This window comes from Numida meleagris, chromosome 3 (genome assembly GCF_002078875.1).
Source record: "Numida meleagris isolate 19003 breed g44 Domestic line chromosome 3, NumMel1.0, whole genome shotgun sequence".
NCBI classification, from domain to species: domain Eukaryota; kingdom Metazoa; phylum Chordata; class Aves; order Galliformes; family Numididae; genus Numida; species Numida meleagris.
In genome coordinates this window covers 77,732,830-77,747,574 of record NC_034411.1, presented here as the reverse complement: position 1 = coordinate 77,747,574, position 14,745 = coordinate 77,732,830, and the positions used below count along the sequence as shown (strand labels likewise).

The window sequence follows — 14,745 nt, the reverse complement described above, 5'->3', positions numbered from 1 at the left end:
AGGTCTCGTGTCATACATAGAAACAAATTTTAAGGGAATGTACTGTTGCAATATAATTTCTGAGAAGGATAAAAGCTAGTAAAGTCTCTGCTGTAAGGTTACTGCTGTAACTGAATACCAGGACTCCAGCTGTGGCCTATGATTATCCTTCCATGAGGGTGAACAACGCCTAACATTAAACGTTGGTTATATCAATTCGTAACTCCTATCATTTGGCTGTTTACTGGACTATCAATAACCACCAGCTGCAGCTTTCAGCCAGAACAACAGACACAGAACCATTCCTTTTCCAGTGTGTTTGCCACATCAGTATGGGGTCATTTGCTGCAATTTCTACCCTACAGCATTTTCTAATTAGCCTTTACATGCACTGATCTTAAAGTCCAATCACACCTGGCAGAAAGTGGTAATCAATAGAAGCATGGTGCACAAGCTGTTTGAGTTGCATACTGCTGTCATTTTTATTCTGAGAAGAACAAACTCTCTTTAGTGTTCTCTACCCTCAGATGATCTACTTTTCTCAGAAAAAGCATTTGCTTTGAATAAGCTTCTAGAAAAGAAACTTATACTAGCCCAGAAAAGCAGTTTGTAATTCACTACAAATCTGAATTAGCCTTGAAATACACTGGAAGGAGCCTGATGTTTTAGCCGCATTACTTAGCTGCTACGTACTGAAAGATTAAAAGAAGTAGAGTGGAGATTAGACAATGTACAAGCAACTTCAGTGCTGTGTTTATTAGCTGTTGCATGCATGCTAGAAAAAGGTCAGCTGAGTAGGCAGCCCAAGTGGCTGACAGATCTAGATTTCAATATCCAGACAGGGGGCTACATGTTTTCAACTGCTTTAGTGGGATTCTTTTTGGAGTCCAGCTACTTCATCAGTGGGTGTCACATGATGATATACCCTTCGGGGTAACACCTGAAAAATAAACCAAGTAAGACCCGAGTCCATGCGCTCCACTGAACGGACAAGCCACCAGCAGCTAAAAATGGGATGAAATTCTGAACAGCAAATGAGATGCTCACAACTATGCAGACAGTCCTGTTGAAAACGTGCACATACCTACAGGAAACGGATATCAAGTGTGATGCAAACCTGCCCATGTAGTCAGTGCAACAGCATGCAACTCTCCTTGAGGCACACTGAAGCATAGTTGCTTCAGCAAGTAATTTATAACATGGGTGGAATCATTTCAGTCCATTTTGTCTCACATCTGTAATGCAACAAGTAAAAAGACAGTAACACTTCCTAAAAGCAGGGGGCTGCCCCACATGTGAGTGCTGTGCCTTAAAAGAGGTTTTACAAAGATGACTGCTGTCCTTTTGGGTTAGAAGGAGCACCCTCTCTGCGCTAAAAGAACAAATACAACAGGATGAGACCAAACATCCAGTTCCTTGAAGATCATTCCATTGCACCACAGCAGTTCAACAAGAATCTTCTGCTTCTGTCAGCCAGCCAGCCAGATGAGTTTAAGCCTCAGAAGCACTCAGAAACAATCTACCAGTAGACTTAACTCTTCAGCATGAAGTTTTTCACATATGGCACACCTCTCAATGCTGCAAAAAAATTTGCTAGTCTTAGTGGAATATCCACCTGAGAGGTGGAGATTGCAGTTAGGACTACTAGCATTTAAAATAAACTGACAGCAGGAAGTTGCTATTGAAGATGCAGTTCAAAGCCATCTTTGCATCTGGAAGATGCATTTGCCACCGGCAGCAGAAGTCTCGTATCAAGCTGCTGAGGAGTGGGGAAGTTGGAATCTGTCATGCAGGCTTAAATCCAGACAGCAAAGCTTCATGCAGAGGCAGATCTCTAGACTGAAATACCAAGAAGCATCAATTAAACTCCTAAGCACACTGTGGAGTTGAGTTTTCGAAACGTGACTTTTCATAATACTGCCTAAGCATTTTCCAGCTTCTGAGTAAACAAGAAGTTCTTTATGCTCACCTATGGCAAACATCGTAACTTCTGCCTGGTAATATTCCTGCCATTCACAAATAACAGAGGAATTGAATATTTGCATAAAGCTTATGATAACCAGAAAGACACAACATGGCTTAGAATGAAGAAACACATCAGAAAGTCGTGGGCAAGACTCACTTATGGAAATAGTGCTCTGTTTTAAAAGCCAGAAATGAAGCATCGACTCATGATAAATTGTACATGTTTTCAAATACTGGCACATGAGATAAGCTGACTTCCTCTGGCTTGCTGCCCTTTAGCAGAATGTACATTTTCCTGTAAAAGCATTTAGATGAAGCTATAAAACTTGGATTAAGACCTATAGGCACTATGACTGCACTTTGGATTCCAGAGTCATGCAGTAAGATCCAAACCCAAGTCTCCATTTGAAAACGTTGGGTTTTAAAACTCCAGGGTTGCTGAAGAACTGATGTAATGATTTGTTAAAGTTTGTGTCTATATTCATCCTCTACATAATGAGAAACAGCAGCTTTCAGAGCCAGGAAACAGGCCAGCTGGCTTCCCCCTTTCATACAAGTCCTACACTCTCTAAAATGAGAAGTGAAAGGATGAGTCCTTTTAAAAACAGTTTGAACTCCCACTTAAGTGCATCTATGTGGGCTCTTTTAATTACATGTAAAGATGCATGCTCTAGCTAGTGAAGTCCTGCATTATGGCAAGATCACTGTCTTATGTTGAGGACCTCCCCACAAACTTGTTGACTTGAATAAATTTTAAGAGCGTGGGCGACAAGTCGCTATGTTTTATTCATGTTTTGAGCAATCATGTCTTCCTCTCATTTCTACAGAATACCATTTTAGAACATTCTGTAAACTATCAGACTTAAGAGATACAAAGAAATTATGCCAGAGGCACCAAGAGCCTGCCAGTCTCTGCAGGCTAACAGCTGACCATCTGCTATGGAAGCATCCACTGCCATTGTGTCATCCATGCTCGTGCCAAGTCAAGATCAGTCTGAAGCAATCAAGTACACTGTCAATTGTCATTCCACAGTTTGTCCCACCTCTTTAACAGAGCTCAAAGTACAAGACACTTTCCTGAAAGGACATGTTTCTCTGGTCCTTTAAAGAGGTAGTAGAACAATCTTAGCTCAAGTAGACACCAGCCTCTTGAATCTGCCCTTATCAGTGTTTTACACCTCAGCTATAACCTTGTCTCCTGAACAGCTACGGGAAAAACAAACAAACAAACAAAAAACCCTGCCTTCTTTTCCATTCCTTCTTTAAGGACATAAAACCACCTTTGCAAAATATACAGCTGAACTGTTTTGCTAGGGCTCTGTGGCCCAACTACAGCATTGGGAGCTCCTGCCAACCTGCCATCTACCTGAAGTAATTTTGCATATTGGCTTACAACCAAAAAAAAAAGGGTTGATCGTCACAAGTTAGCCTCAAGCTGCAGATGTATCCTGGCAGCAACTTGCGGTTCTCAGTGTATATTAGAAGCACAGCGTACTTTCTTAGTGGCCTTCAAGCATGACCATGCCGGTGTACTCACACCATCCCCCCCTGCAAGAAATATCATATTTGATATCACATTTGATTTTTATCAATAGCTAGAAAATAGACTATAGCAAAGGCAATCAGCTGACACAATGTCTCAGCTCAAATGGCCAGATTACACATTACAAAAACACACAACATTACCATGACATCAGGACTTTTCAGCATCCAATTCCTTTCATTAAACTAGAATGAGATATAGATACAATCTAAAAAAAAAAAGCATGAAATCACATTACCCTAGTCAGGGAGGAGGAACAGGAGGGTATTTCCACTTGGTTAGTCTGGGAGTCAGTAGTAATACAGTGTATTGCCACTTGCTACACCGTGCCTACTAAAAAGCTGTAAACCTCAGATGCCCCGTGGATTCTACCATTTGCCAGCAGCACAGAAAACGCTGTATTCAATGTACATTCACAGTGATATGGTCAAGTCTTGAAGGCTGACATCCAATACCATCTCTGGAACTAGTTCAGGCTGCTGGTATATTGCCTCTCTGGTGCACTAGAACTGTCAACTACTGCAGCAAAAATAAGTTTCACAACCTGAAGAGAAGTTTTATGAGTGCAAGCAGCTTACCGACTACTAGTCATGAAATGACTGCTAGTTACAAAGCCAGGTGGAGTGGCTGATGCACCAGAAGGCTGTGCCGCCAATCAGCGAGACGTAGACAGGCTGGAGAATTGGGTGGAGAGCAACCTTACAAGGTTCAACAAGGGGAAGTGTAGAGTCCTGCAGCTGGGGAGGAAGAACCACATGTATCAGTACAGGTCAGGGACTGATCCTCTGGAAAGGAGCTCTGCAGAGAAGGACCTGAGTATGCTGGTGGACAACATGCTGGACACAAGCCAGTAGTGGTCCTGTGGCCAAGAAGGCCAATGGTAACCTCAGGGTGCATTTAAAAGAGCATGGCCAGCAGGTCAAGGGAGGTGATCCTCCCCCTCAACTCTCCCCTGGTGAGGCCACATCTGGAATACTGGGTCCAGTTCTGAGCTCCCCAGTTCAAGAAAGAAAGAATTTCTGGAGAGAGCCCAGAGGAGGGCCGCAAAGATGACTGAGGGCCTGGAGCATCCTTCTTACGAGGAAAGGCTAAGAGACCTGTGACTGTTTGGCCTGGAGAAGAAAAGACTAAGAGAGGATCTTATCAATGCTTATAAATATCTAGAGGGTGGGAGTCAAGTGGGTGGGGCCAGGCTCTTTTCAGTGGTGCTCAGAAAGCAATGGCACAACAAGGGACAATGTGCAGAAACTGGAACACAGAAGTTCCATACAAACATGAGGAAAACCTTCTTTACTGTGAGGGCGACAGAGCACTGGAACAGGCTGCTCAGAGAGCATGTGGAGTCTCCTTCTCTAGAGATATTCAAGACCTGCCTTGACACTTTCCTCCGCAACCTCCTGTAGGGAACCTGCTTTAGCAGGAGGCTGGATTAGATGACCTCCAGAGGTCCCTTCCAACGCCTACGATTTTGTGATTCAATGAATCTACCTTTTCAAAACTTTATTCATACTGTTTTTCAGAGTGTTTTGTGAGTGAATTAAATACAATCAAAATAGTAAGATTAGAAGTATTAAAAACAGTTTTAAGGGTCTATCATGTGGTTTACAAGACTCCAGAAAAAGCAGACATAACCAAAGTGACAAGTTAGCCTCTGCCAAGCATTGCCTTCTAGCAATTTCCAACATCTGTTTTATTCAGGTTTTATTTAAGTCATCAAGCCCTCATCCAAGCAAAATTTTGGCCAGTAGGGAAGCTAAGCAACTATGCTGAGTCTGATGGAGTGAGACACTCTAGTGTCAACTTACCAGCTTCACACTACAATCTTACTGATACTGTTGACCAAGGGGAACAAAAATACTACTGCAGACCCCCTGCTAAGGATCAGTGCCTGCAGAGTTCCTAGGAAGGCTTCTTATATCACTTGAGTTCAGGGTTCAGACTGGCGCTATATTACCCATTTTTTCTGTACACTGGAAGCCTTGTGCTAAGACTCAGACCCTGATTTCAAAGCTTGCTTTATTCCTTGCTGTACAGTTTTCATGGTATTTGAAACCCAGGCAGAATATTGTTCCTAATATGCATGTTACATATTGAAGTTTGGTGATTCCAGTTTCATCAGACACTCATTCGTGTGACTACTTTTGCATCTGTGGTATCTTCCCTATGTACACACCAGAACTTGTCCTTTTCCGCCCTCATCAACATTCTGATCTGTGCCTGGAAAATAAGCTCCAAAAAGGAACAGCACATGTTAAGTTAATGATACTGTTTGGTACAATTGACTCATCTTTAGACTATAGAAAGACTAAGGGATGCCTTCAGCAATACCATATGTCTGCAACTGACTGTGGGAGATATTCCTTTTTTTTTTTTTCCTTGAGGAGTAGGGGGTATATGTGGCACCATTTGGTAATGGAGGAACTGCAGGGGTGGCCTATGTGAGAAGAGTGGTCTCTTCCATGGGCTGCAGGGGATATCTGCTCCAGTAGTACCATGAGCCTCCTGCTCCACCTCTGACCTTGGTGTTCGCTCTACTGACTCTCATATTTTCACTGCCTGTCCAGCATTTTCTGTCCATTCTCAAATACATTTTCCCAGAGGTGCCTCCAGCTCAGCTCCTGGGCTCAGTGTGTCATACGATGGGTCTGTGGTGGCTGTATCTGGCCCAGGACAGTCTCTTCTCACTGTGCAACCACCCTGCTGCTGACACCTTGCTGTGGACACCCAATACTGGGGGAAAGGTAAAGTGCAAAGAGTGTCAGTTGTCTCAAGTATCTTGAAAACAAGCAGAAAAACACCAGATGCAGGTGTACCTCTGCTGTATTATCACTTCTTCAGAAACAGAGACTAACAGTACAACAAATTCTCCTCTTCAGTTACAGTTTCCTCTCAATTCCAAGACTAGCAGCTCTTAAACCTGCCAGCAGGCTTCAAGATAGGAGAGGACACCAAGTGGGGATTTATCACCCACCATTGCCATTTTCTTAATCCAGAAAAAGTACTGAATAGCATCCAAAATTCTGTGGGCCCTTCAGAGTTAACCTGACTGCAGTCTACTTCTAAGCACTTCAGAGGATCTTACAAGAAACAGAAACACAGGACGACTCCAGCAGAGTACTTTCTTGGACGCTATGCAGAAGTCTTCATTAGTGGGACAGGCTCAGGTAAGGTACATATAGAAGATGAGCTTAAGAGCCAGGTCAGGAAATTAGACCTATAGATCAAGTCAAACAACAGGAAATAAAAGAGCAGATTTTTTTTAATTATTGTTTTTGTCAATCACTGCAACCCAGGGCTGTAGTGTTACTACACTACAAGAATGTGATGAGATATTCAACTACAAAATAGAAGTGATGAAAACTATGGGTGGGCCATGGTATTACTGCTCTGCTCTTCCAGAAGAAGCATAAAAATAAAAAACACACACGTTTTTCATCTGTGCAGAACTAGAAAATGCTAGATGTTGTTTATGCAAAGGAAATGTAGCCACATTGCACTGACCATTTCCTGAGCAAGGGACTACAAAGAAAGCAGAAAAGGCATGATTGCTGCACTATAAAGGTCTACTGACAGAAGTCATTACAGCAGAAAGGCCCAACTTGCCCCAAAATTGGTCATTCATGACCTTGGCAAAGCATCTCTAACAGAAGGATCTTGACTACTGAAAGACTAAGAATATATCTTCAGTGGCAGAAAAGCCAAGGGGAGGGAGGGTAGGACTAATGAATCTAGCTTTATCAAGTTACACTGTTTGGATAAAAGGAAGTTTAATATTACACTATTTACCCACTCTTCTGTTTCCTGTCCTCCCTCTCCTTAGGCACTGCACCATAAGAAGACAGAACAGTTTAGATGTAGAAGATCAAGTGATCTTGTCCAAGTTTCTGCCTCTGAATCCTAACTCAAACTTCTATCCAGGTTCAAACATATTTTTAAAAATTATTACTTGGCCAAGTCTTACCTTAATTAAAAGGGGAACCTTCTCTTCGTACACACACCTCAAGAGCAGTATTTAAATGAGGCAAGGATGGGAACAGAGCTAATGTCATAGGAATGTTCAAGACTAAGACTTCTTATTAGCTCCCCTTACCCATTACAGCTGTTTGTACTCTTACTTAGAGATCTACACAACTCCAAGGAAAGCAAGTCTTCAAAACTGTTTTGAGACAGGACATGAGACAAGTCCACAAAAAAAGAGTTCTATTCAACACAGAGTGATGATGACAACTTTCAGGGGAAAAAAGTGCTAATTTGTTATCTACTACTGAATGGTTTACTAAAGTAAAGAATTGCTTGCTTGGAATGTTTGTTTTCTGGTGAGAAAGAGAGACTCATTGGGATGACAAGAAGAAATTCACAATTCAGAATACATCCTAGCTGTGACAACAAAAAGAAGACATTGTACTAAAATTGAACTTCAGTGAAAACCAGTTCTCTCATGCATAGAAACTATGACAAATTATTTTTGTATATCTCCCTTTATCTTATACCGTAGTGGTTTCATTAGTAAAGTGTGAAGGATAAAGCCCAGTTTGTGCAGAGACTCAGTTCTTGGCAATTTTTCGAGAGTAATTCCACAGCCATCCAGACAAAGCATCACCTGGACTGCAGAGCAAAGCAGCATTCATATGTCTGCGCTACTCCCTTTAGGAAGGGGCCACAAGTGCCAACAGATCTGAAACACTCTCCAAAGCACCTCAACAGCAAACAGCTTCTGAAATACACACTTGATTTAATGTTAGCAGGCACTGATGCTATGTAACTGAAGATAGCTCTGCTGGCCTCCACTTTTCACAAAAGCCATCCAGCTAGAGATATATAATTATGTAATTATACATAGTAATGATCTTGTACCTTTGTCTTTACTGAGCCTGGGAAGAAAGCTTAGTGCATTGCTTTTGGTCAATCACCGTTTCTGTTTCAACATCAGAGACTACAGTAATTCAAACTCATTAGGTAATCCACACAGTTCGCAGGATACAGGCAAAAACCCTTCAGAGACAAGTATCTATATCAGCAAAACGCTGACACCAGCTCTGGATTTCAGTTACCAATGCAATTTAAACTATAAATCTCTTTTCAGAGCTTTTGTCAGTGACATACAAACAGGCAACATTAGACTTGAGATGCAAATTCTTTACTATTTCTGCAACATGCACACAGATCATCTCCACAGCCACTGAAAATTCCATCTTGATCTTCATCTTTGTTTCCACATCTCATGAAAATCTCACAGCTTTTGATCAGTCCCCTGGAAGGGCTTCGATCTCACAAAAAATGTTTTGAGGAAGTTAGGAGACATTATATGGTCTTTCTAGGCCATGTAAGACATGGTCTTAGACACTCCAGAGCTTCCTCCTGCTGCAAAACAATTCACGAACAGCATAAGGTAAAGAAAATCCCAACCATTTTGATCCTTTTTCAGAAAGAGGAACTTGTTACAAACAAGCGCAGATGCAAAAGCCTCACTGCTTTCCACTTCACTTCCCTAAATGACAGATCACTGGTCTGTTTCTCAGCCAAATCCTCATAAGAAGCTCTGAACAGAGCTCCTTTGATTTTTTTCAGATCTATAACATGTTTCAACATTTGAAAGTCATGATATGTCCTGTCTCTGAAAACTTCTCCCTGTTGATGCCTTCAGAGCCACCATCACTCAAGGCTGGTTGCTGGCTTTGCCTGCCTCACCACCAAACCCCCAGCAAAGCATTAGCACAGTTTTCACAACAACTCTGAGAATGAAGCTTCTGTGCTGTGCATGAGTATTGCTCTCACAGTTGAATGACCACAGCTCATGAATCCTTAACATAGCCCGTATATATCACATCCACTAATTCCTCAATAGCCTTTTTCACTGCTTCAAAAATAAATAAATAAATAAAATCAAGCTGCTAATCCTCATCTCGCCATGTGAATGCTTCCCTCTTTTGCTATATCTAACTGCAATTTATTTAACACAACACAATTAGCAGAGGGAGATGAATCAATATCATTGTGCTAACTTTAAGACCTCTGTTGGAATGAAGGAACTACAGCAGGGGCGATAGCAGTTTTTAAGTCCAAAAGGATCAGAGCTCCGATGTGCTAGCTGCAGAGCCTGGCCCCAAACCGTCACTGCATCCTACATTTACGATCCTTTTCTCCCCACAGACATTTGGGAATTTGTTCAATGCTGCAAATTCCCTGCTATGAGAGCTGGAATTCAAAAAAAAAAGTGGTAAATGTTACTAATGAATATAAGTAGCCTAATCACGCTTGGTACTTCTTCCTTACATAACAAGTCTGTGCAGCACCCAGAGTCCATGCCAAAGGACAGCCACAATGCAGCATCCACAGCAAAGCCTGTACTTGTAGGCTGTGCAAGTACAGAAAGCCACACCAAGGTAAGCATGAAGCAGCTCAGCTTTTGTTCATAGAAAACACTTCATTATACTTTTTTCTCCCTCACACACATGGACTCACACTCAAATCATGTTTTTTACCCCTGAGAGCGAGTTCCCTCTACTTAAGCAGTATTCACCAAAAGTTAAAAAAGAAACGAAACCAAAGAACCCCCACACACACTTTGCCACCCGTTGTCTTTCTGTAACCTCCAGAGCTAATGCCTTCTGAGGAAAACATGAGGATAGGCATCATGTCCCATCCTCACAGGACTCACGTTCAATGGTTGACGTTTCCACTTCATTTACAAAGCCCAGCTGCTAAGCAGGACACTGGCAGGTAGCAGCCAGGTGTCATGTCACACAACCCAAGACACTAAACACAATTACAGCGATCCCTAAGGCTGCAGAACCACTGCACTGATAGTAGAATTACAGCTTTTAATAACGCATTGTTCCAATCACCTCATACATCTTCTCTAGTACCTACAGCCTTCATTGTCAAAATCCTTCACGCCTTAACTCAGAACTTAAGGCAAGTTTTACCTTCCGCTCCCTTCCCTTTGCCCATCCTGTGCTTCTTATCCATCAGCAGTGCAGCCAGCCACACGACTCGGAGCTTCCTGCACGCAGCCAGGGGATAGGCCTCTGCTTCTCATTACAACAGAAGGCCCATCTCAACACTTTCTCACAAGATACACACCAGAGTTCAAGGAGCTGCTTAACAATTCACAGTGCTCAGGAGATGCCTCAGGTTTCAGAGCCTGAGAGTACTTTGTCTTCTAAAACATGAACCTGATTTTCATTTATAACCCACAATTTCGAATGTGTGCATCTCCCACTGACAAGATTCTGTCTTTAATGATCCCAGATAGTAAAACGCTCAACTAATACACACAGCCTGGAAAAAAGAAGATAAAATGAACAAGGACTTCTTCCCAGGAAATGATCCCTCCTCTTCCTCCTGGGTGTCTCATGCATACATGGGCAGGAAATGGCAGGGAACCTTATAGGCCTCAGTCTCCCCTGGTCCCATTTCTGAAGTAATAATACTAGCTTCAATATCCAAGCACAACTCTTTTCCGGACCTTATTATAGCACTAGAAAATTATTTCTACCTCACTTCTGACTTTAATCCTACCTATTCCAGATAGCACTTTTATTTCCCTATATATGTGTGTATGCATATGTGTGTGTAGAATATATGCACATTAATATTGCACAGACACAGCATGGTTTTAATTACACGAGCCAAGCTTTTTTTTTTTTTTCCTCCTTTTAAAGCTAAAGCTTCTAGTAATAGACACAGTAGGACTGGCCATACACAGCCTACAGATTGAGAGGTGTCGACAGCTACCAAACATCAACACAGGCGATACCAATAACCAAGAAATTTATAGTCAGTGGATTATCTACACTCATCAGAAGATTTTTTACTAACATACAAGAAAACAAGTGAGATTAGGTGACATTAAGACAGATGATCTATTTTAACAACAGTTCATGCTCAAGAGAGTCTTCAGTCAATGGTGCTAAATCAGAATCACAGAATGGCTTAGGTTGGAGAGGACCTCAAAGTTCATCTAGTTCCAAATTCCTGCCATGGGCAGGGCTGTCCCCCACCAGCTCAGGCTGCCCAGAGCCCCATCCAACCTGGCCTTGAATGCCTCCAGGGATGGGGCACCCATAGCTTCTCTGGGCAGCTGTGCCAGTGCCTCACAACCCTCTGAGAAAAAAAATTTATTCCTAACATCTAACCTGAATCTCCCCTCTTTTAGTTTAAAGCCATTCCCCCTTGTCCTATTACTATCAGACCATGCAAACAGTCGGACTCTCTCCTGCCTGTAAGCTCCCTTCAAGTACTAGAAGGCGACAGTGAAGTCTCCCTGAAACCTTCTCTTCTCCAAGCTAAATAAGCCCAACTCCCTCAACCTTTCTTTACAGGAGAGGTGCTCCAGCCCTCTGATCATCTTAGTGGCCCTTCTCTGGACCCGTTCCAAGAGCTCCACATCCCTCCTGTACTGGGGGCCCCAGGCTTGGACACAGTACTCCAGATGGGGCCTCATGAGGGCAGAGTAGAGTGAGACAACTCCTTCCCTCTCCCCACTGGCCATCCCTCACCTGATGTAGCCCAGGATACTGTTGGCCTGCTGGGCTGCAAGGGCACACTGCTGGCTCACATACAACTTTTCGTCCATCAGAATCCCCAAGTCCTTCTCCACAGGGCTGCTCTCAGTAAGTTCTTCTGCCAGTCTACATACATATCAGGGACTGCCTCAACTTAAGTGCAACACCTTGCACTTCGCCTTATTGAACCTCATTAGATTCCCTTCTTTTTGAGCACATCCAGGTCCCTCTAGATGGCATCCCTTCCTTCTTTTGTGTCAAATACACCACTCAGCTTGGTGCCGTCAGCAAACTTGCTGAGGGTACACTCAGCATCTTTGCCATATATACAGGAGTACTGGATATGGCTGAAGGCTGACATGCTGTGTTCCACTTGAAGGGTTGGCAATGAAATCATTAGCACCCAAAATCTGTAATTATTTTCCAGAAGTAATACTACTTCCTTTGAAGAAATACATCATAATCAGAACTGTGTTTGCATGCACCTGCACCAGCATTACTTGGTAATGGACAGCAGCCAAGAGACTTCTTAATACAAAACTCAGCTTAACTTTACTTCTGAGTGTTTTTTACCATATGTTGCCAGCATTTCCAAAAAAAAAAAAAAAAAAAAAACAACCAAAAAGGGAAAACCACTTATTTTTAGGCAGCATTTAAGCCTGCTGTTGATATCTTGCTACCAAAGCTGGACAGTTTATATGGTGAACAAAGCCAATTATCATCATACAATTAAATACCTTCACCATCCTAACTCCTTGGTGTCTCCAAGAAGGGCCTGACAGTTGAGTGGGTTGAAAAGAAGGAATTGTCAAGACAAAGCATTACAAGCTCATTGCCTTTTAAGAAACATTTTGACTTCAGCCTTGTTTCATGCATTAACCAGCTACAGCAAGTCCAGAACAGACCATAAATCTCCGAAACAAAGCCTCTAGCCATCCTGAATAAAACACGACAGAAACCACCAGACAGACCATGAAGCTGCTATCAGATGCCTAAGACCTCAGCACCAGCCCTCACCCTATCCAAAGGCCGTTCCAATCCACAGCATGCTGCTTACCACCATGCCATCACCTAACCTCTTCAGAAGGCTGTGGTGGAGAGGCCACGCTCCTGGCACATCATTTGTCCCTGCCAGGCCCCACTAGGGCTGGGGGAGGCAGCAGCAGGCACATGCCATTCCGCCATGTGCGCGACCCCCTCCCTGAGCCGGGGCTGTGCTCTGCAAGGCACACTTTGCACTGCCTTCCCAGATGAAAGGCAAGAGGTCAAGAGGAAAAAAAATGGCTGAAAGAGTGGTATTATGCAATACGAGAAGAAATGCAATAATAACTCATCCTCTCCTGGAGATTTCTCATAGCTCTTTCCACTCACGAGCTGGATTACAGTAGCAAACCAGAACGCCCAAAGCCACATCCCAGAGGGCCGCAAGCTCAGCCCTGGGTCTTCACTGCGGATACAAAAGGGATGCTTACAGTCCAGGTGCTTCTTCTTGGGCCCCATCACTTCATGCGTGGTGGCTTTGCAGACGGCTCTGGCTACGGCCGATCCCGTAACGCTGTACTGAGCAGCTGCGATGCGATCTGTCAGCGTCTGACCCGACATCTTCGGCTGCCGTTCGTGCTGTTGCCTGCTCTGCAGAGGCAGAAAACACGCGAGGGGAAGGGGCTCGCGGGCTGCGGGCCGTGGGGAGGCGAGGGCCGCAGCACCGAGCTCCTCCGGCCCCCCCGCCCTGCTGCGCGAGCGTTCGCCTTGCCAGACAATTCCAGAGCGGCTGCCTGGGGCAAAAAAAAAGGGCGATTTCAGACACTGCGGGGATAGGAAAAAATAAGCCGAATAGCGGAAGATGGCACAAACCGCGAATGAGGGCCGTGGAGGGGGGAGGAAAGCTCACCCCCACATCACCTGCCCGCGTCCTGCCCCCCGCCGCCTCCCCGGCCTCCCCGCTCCCCCCGCCCCGGGAAAGGGACGCCATCGGCGCCCGGGGGGGGGGGGGGGGGGGGGGGGGGGGGGGGGGGGGTCAGGCAGCGCCAGCACCGACCTGTCAGCGCGTCCTTCCCTCCGTCCTCCGGCCGCCGCCGCCGCCCAGGCTCCCCCCGCCCCCGATAGCCCCAGGTGCGGGGCGGGCTGCCCCCTCCTCCCGCCGCCGCCGCCGGGATGCGCTGGGCGTGCACGGCCGGGAGCCGCCGCTGCTATTTCCAGCCTAATCCTCCCGCAGCCTAATCCCCGCGCGACTGCCGCAGCAGCGCCGCCCCCAGCCCGGTGCAGAGGGCGGAACGCAGCCGGCCCGCACGCCGCCGCAGGTCGCTGGCCCGGCGCGGTCAGGTGACACAGCGCTGAGGCGGGCCGGGCTGAGCCGTGCTGAGCCGGGCCGGGCCGCTCGGTGCCGCCCGGGGAGCCCACCGCCCCGCCGCGCCCCTTAAAGGCGACGCCGAGAGCGTGCCGGGGGGCTGCGGGTTTCCAGCGAAAAAAAAATAATGTAAAAAGAAATACATAACTGAATAGAATAGTGCCGAAAGAATAAAGAACGCACAGCACCTTGCGCAAATGGGGAAGGCAGCAGGAGCCGCCGCTGCTTCTTCCTCTGTCTGCGGTACGGCCCGTGGTTAAGATTCAAAATGATTCACTAAGACATCCCCAAACTGCGTGCAAACTGGGCTTTAATTATTGCCTAAAGCTGCCGATGGCCCCGGAAGGATTCTCTGTTCGTTACTGAAGATATCCTAGGGACCCTGGTTGTCGCGCTGGACAGTG

General features: G+C 45.0%; 1 protein-coding gene across 15 annotated transcripts in view; it reads right to left on the bottom strand.

The window, feature by feature from the left end:
* Nucleotides 1-14,292, bottom strand: part of SNAP91 (synaptosome associated protein 91) — a 69,670-nt gene extending 55,378 nt beyond the window's left edge. For 3 of the 15 annotated variants that reach the window (XM_021389745.1, XM_021389747.1, XM_021389749.1), the window contains exons 1-2: nucleotides 14,033-14,289; nucleotides 13,467-13,626 (exon numbers count right to left, since the gene is read on the bottom strand). In XM_021389745.1, coding sequence (XP_021245420.1) covers nucleotides 13,467-13,596 — 130 coding nt within the window. In that variant the 5' untranslated portion in view covers nucleotides 13,597-13,626; nucleotides 14,033-14,289. Of the gene's footprint in view, nucleotides 1-13,466; nucleotides 13,627-14,032 lie in introns of all 15 variants that reach the window. The other 12 variants (XM_021389742.1, XM_021389746.1, XM_021389748.1 and 9 more) reach the window with 9 other exon arrangements.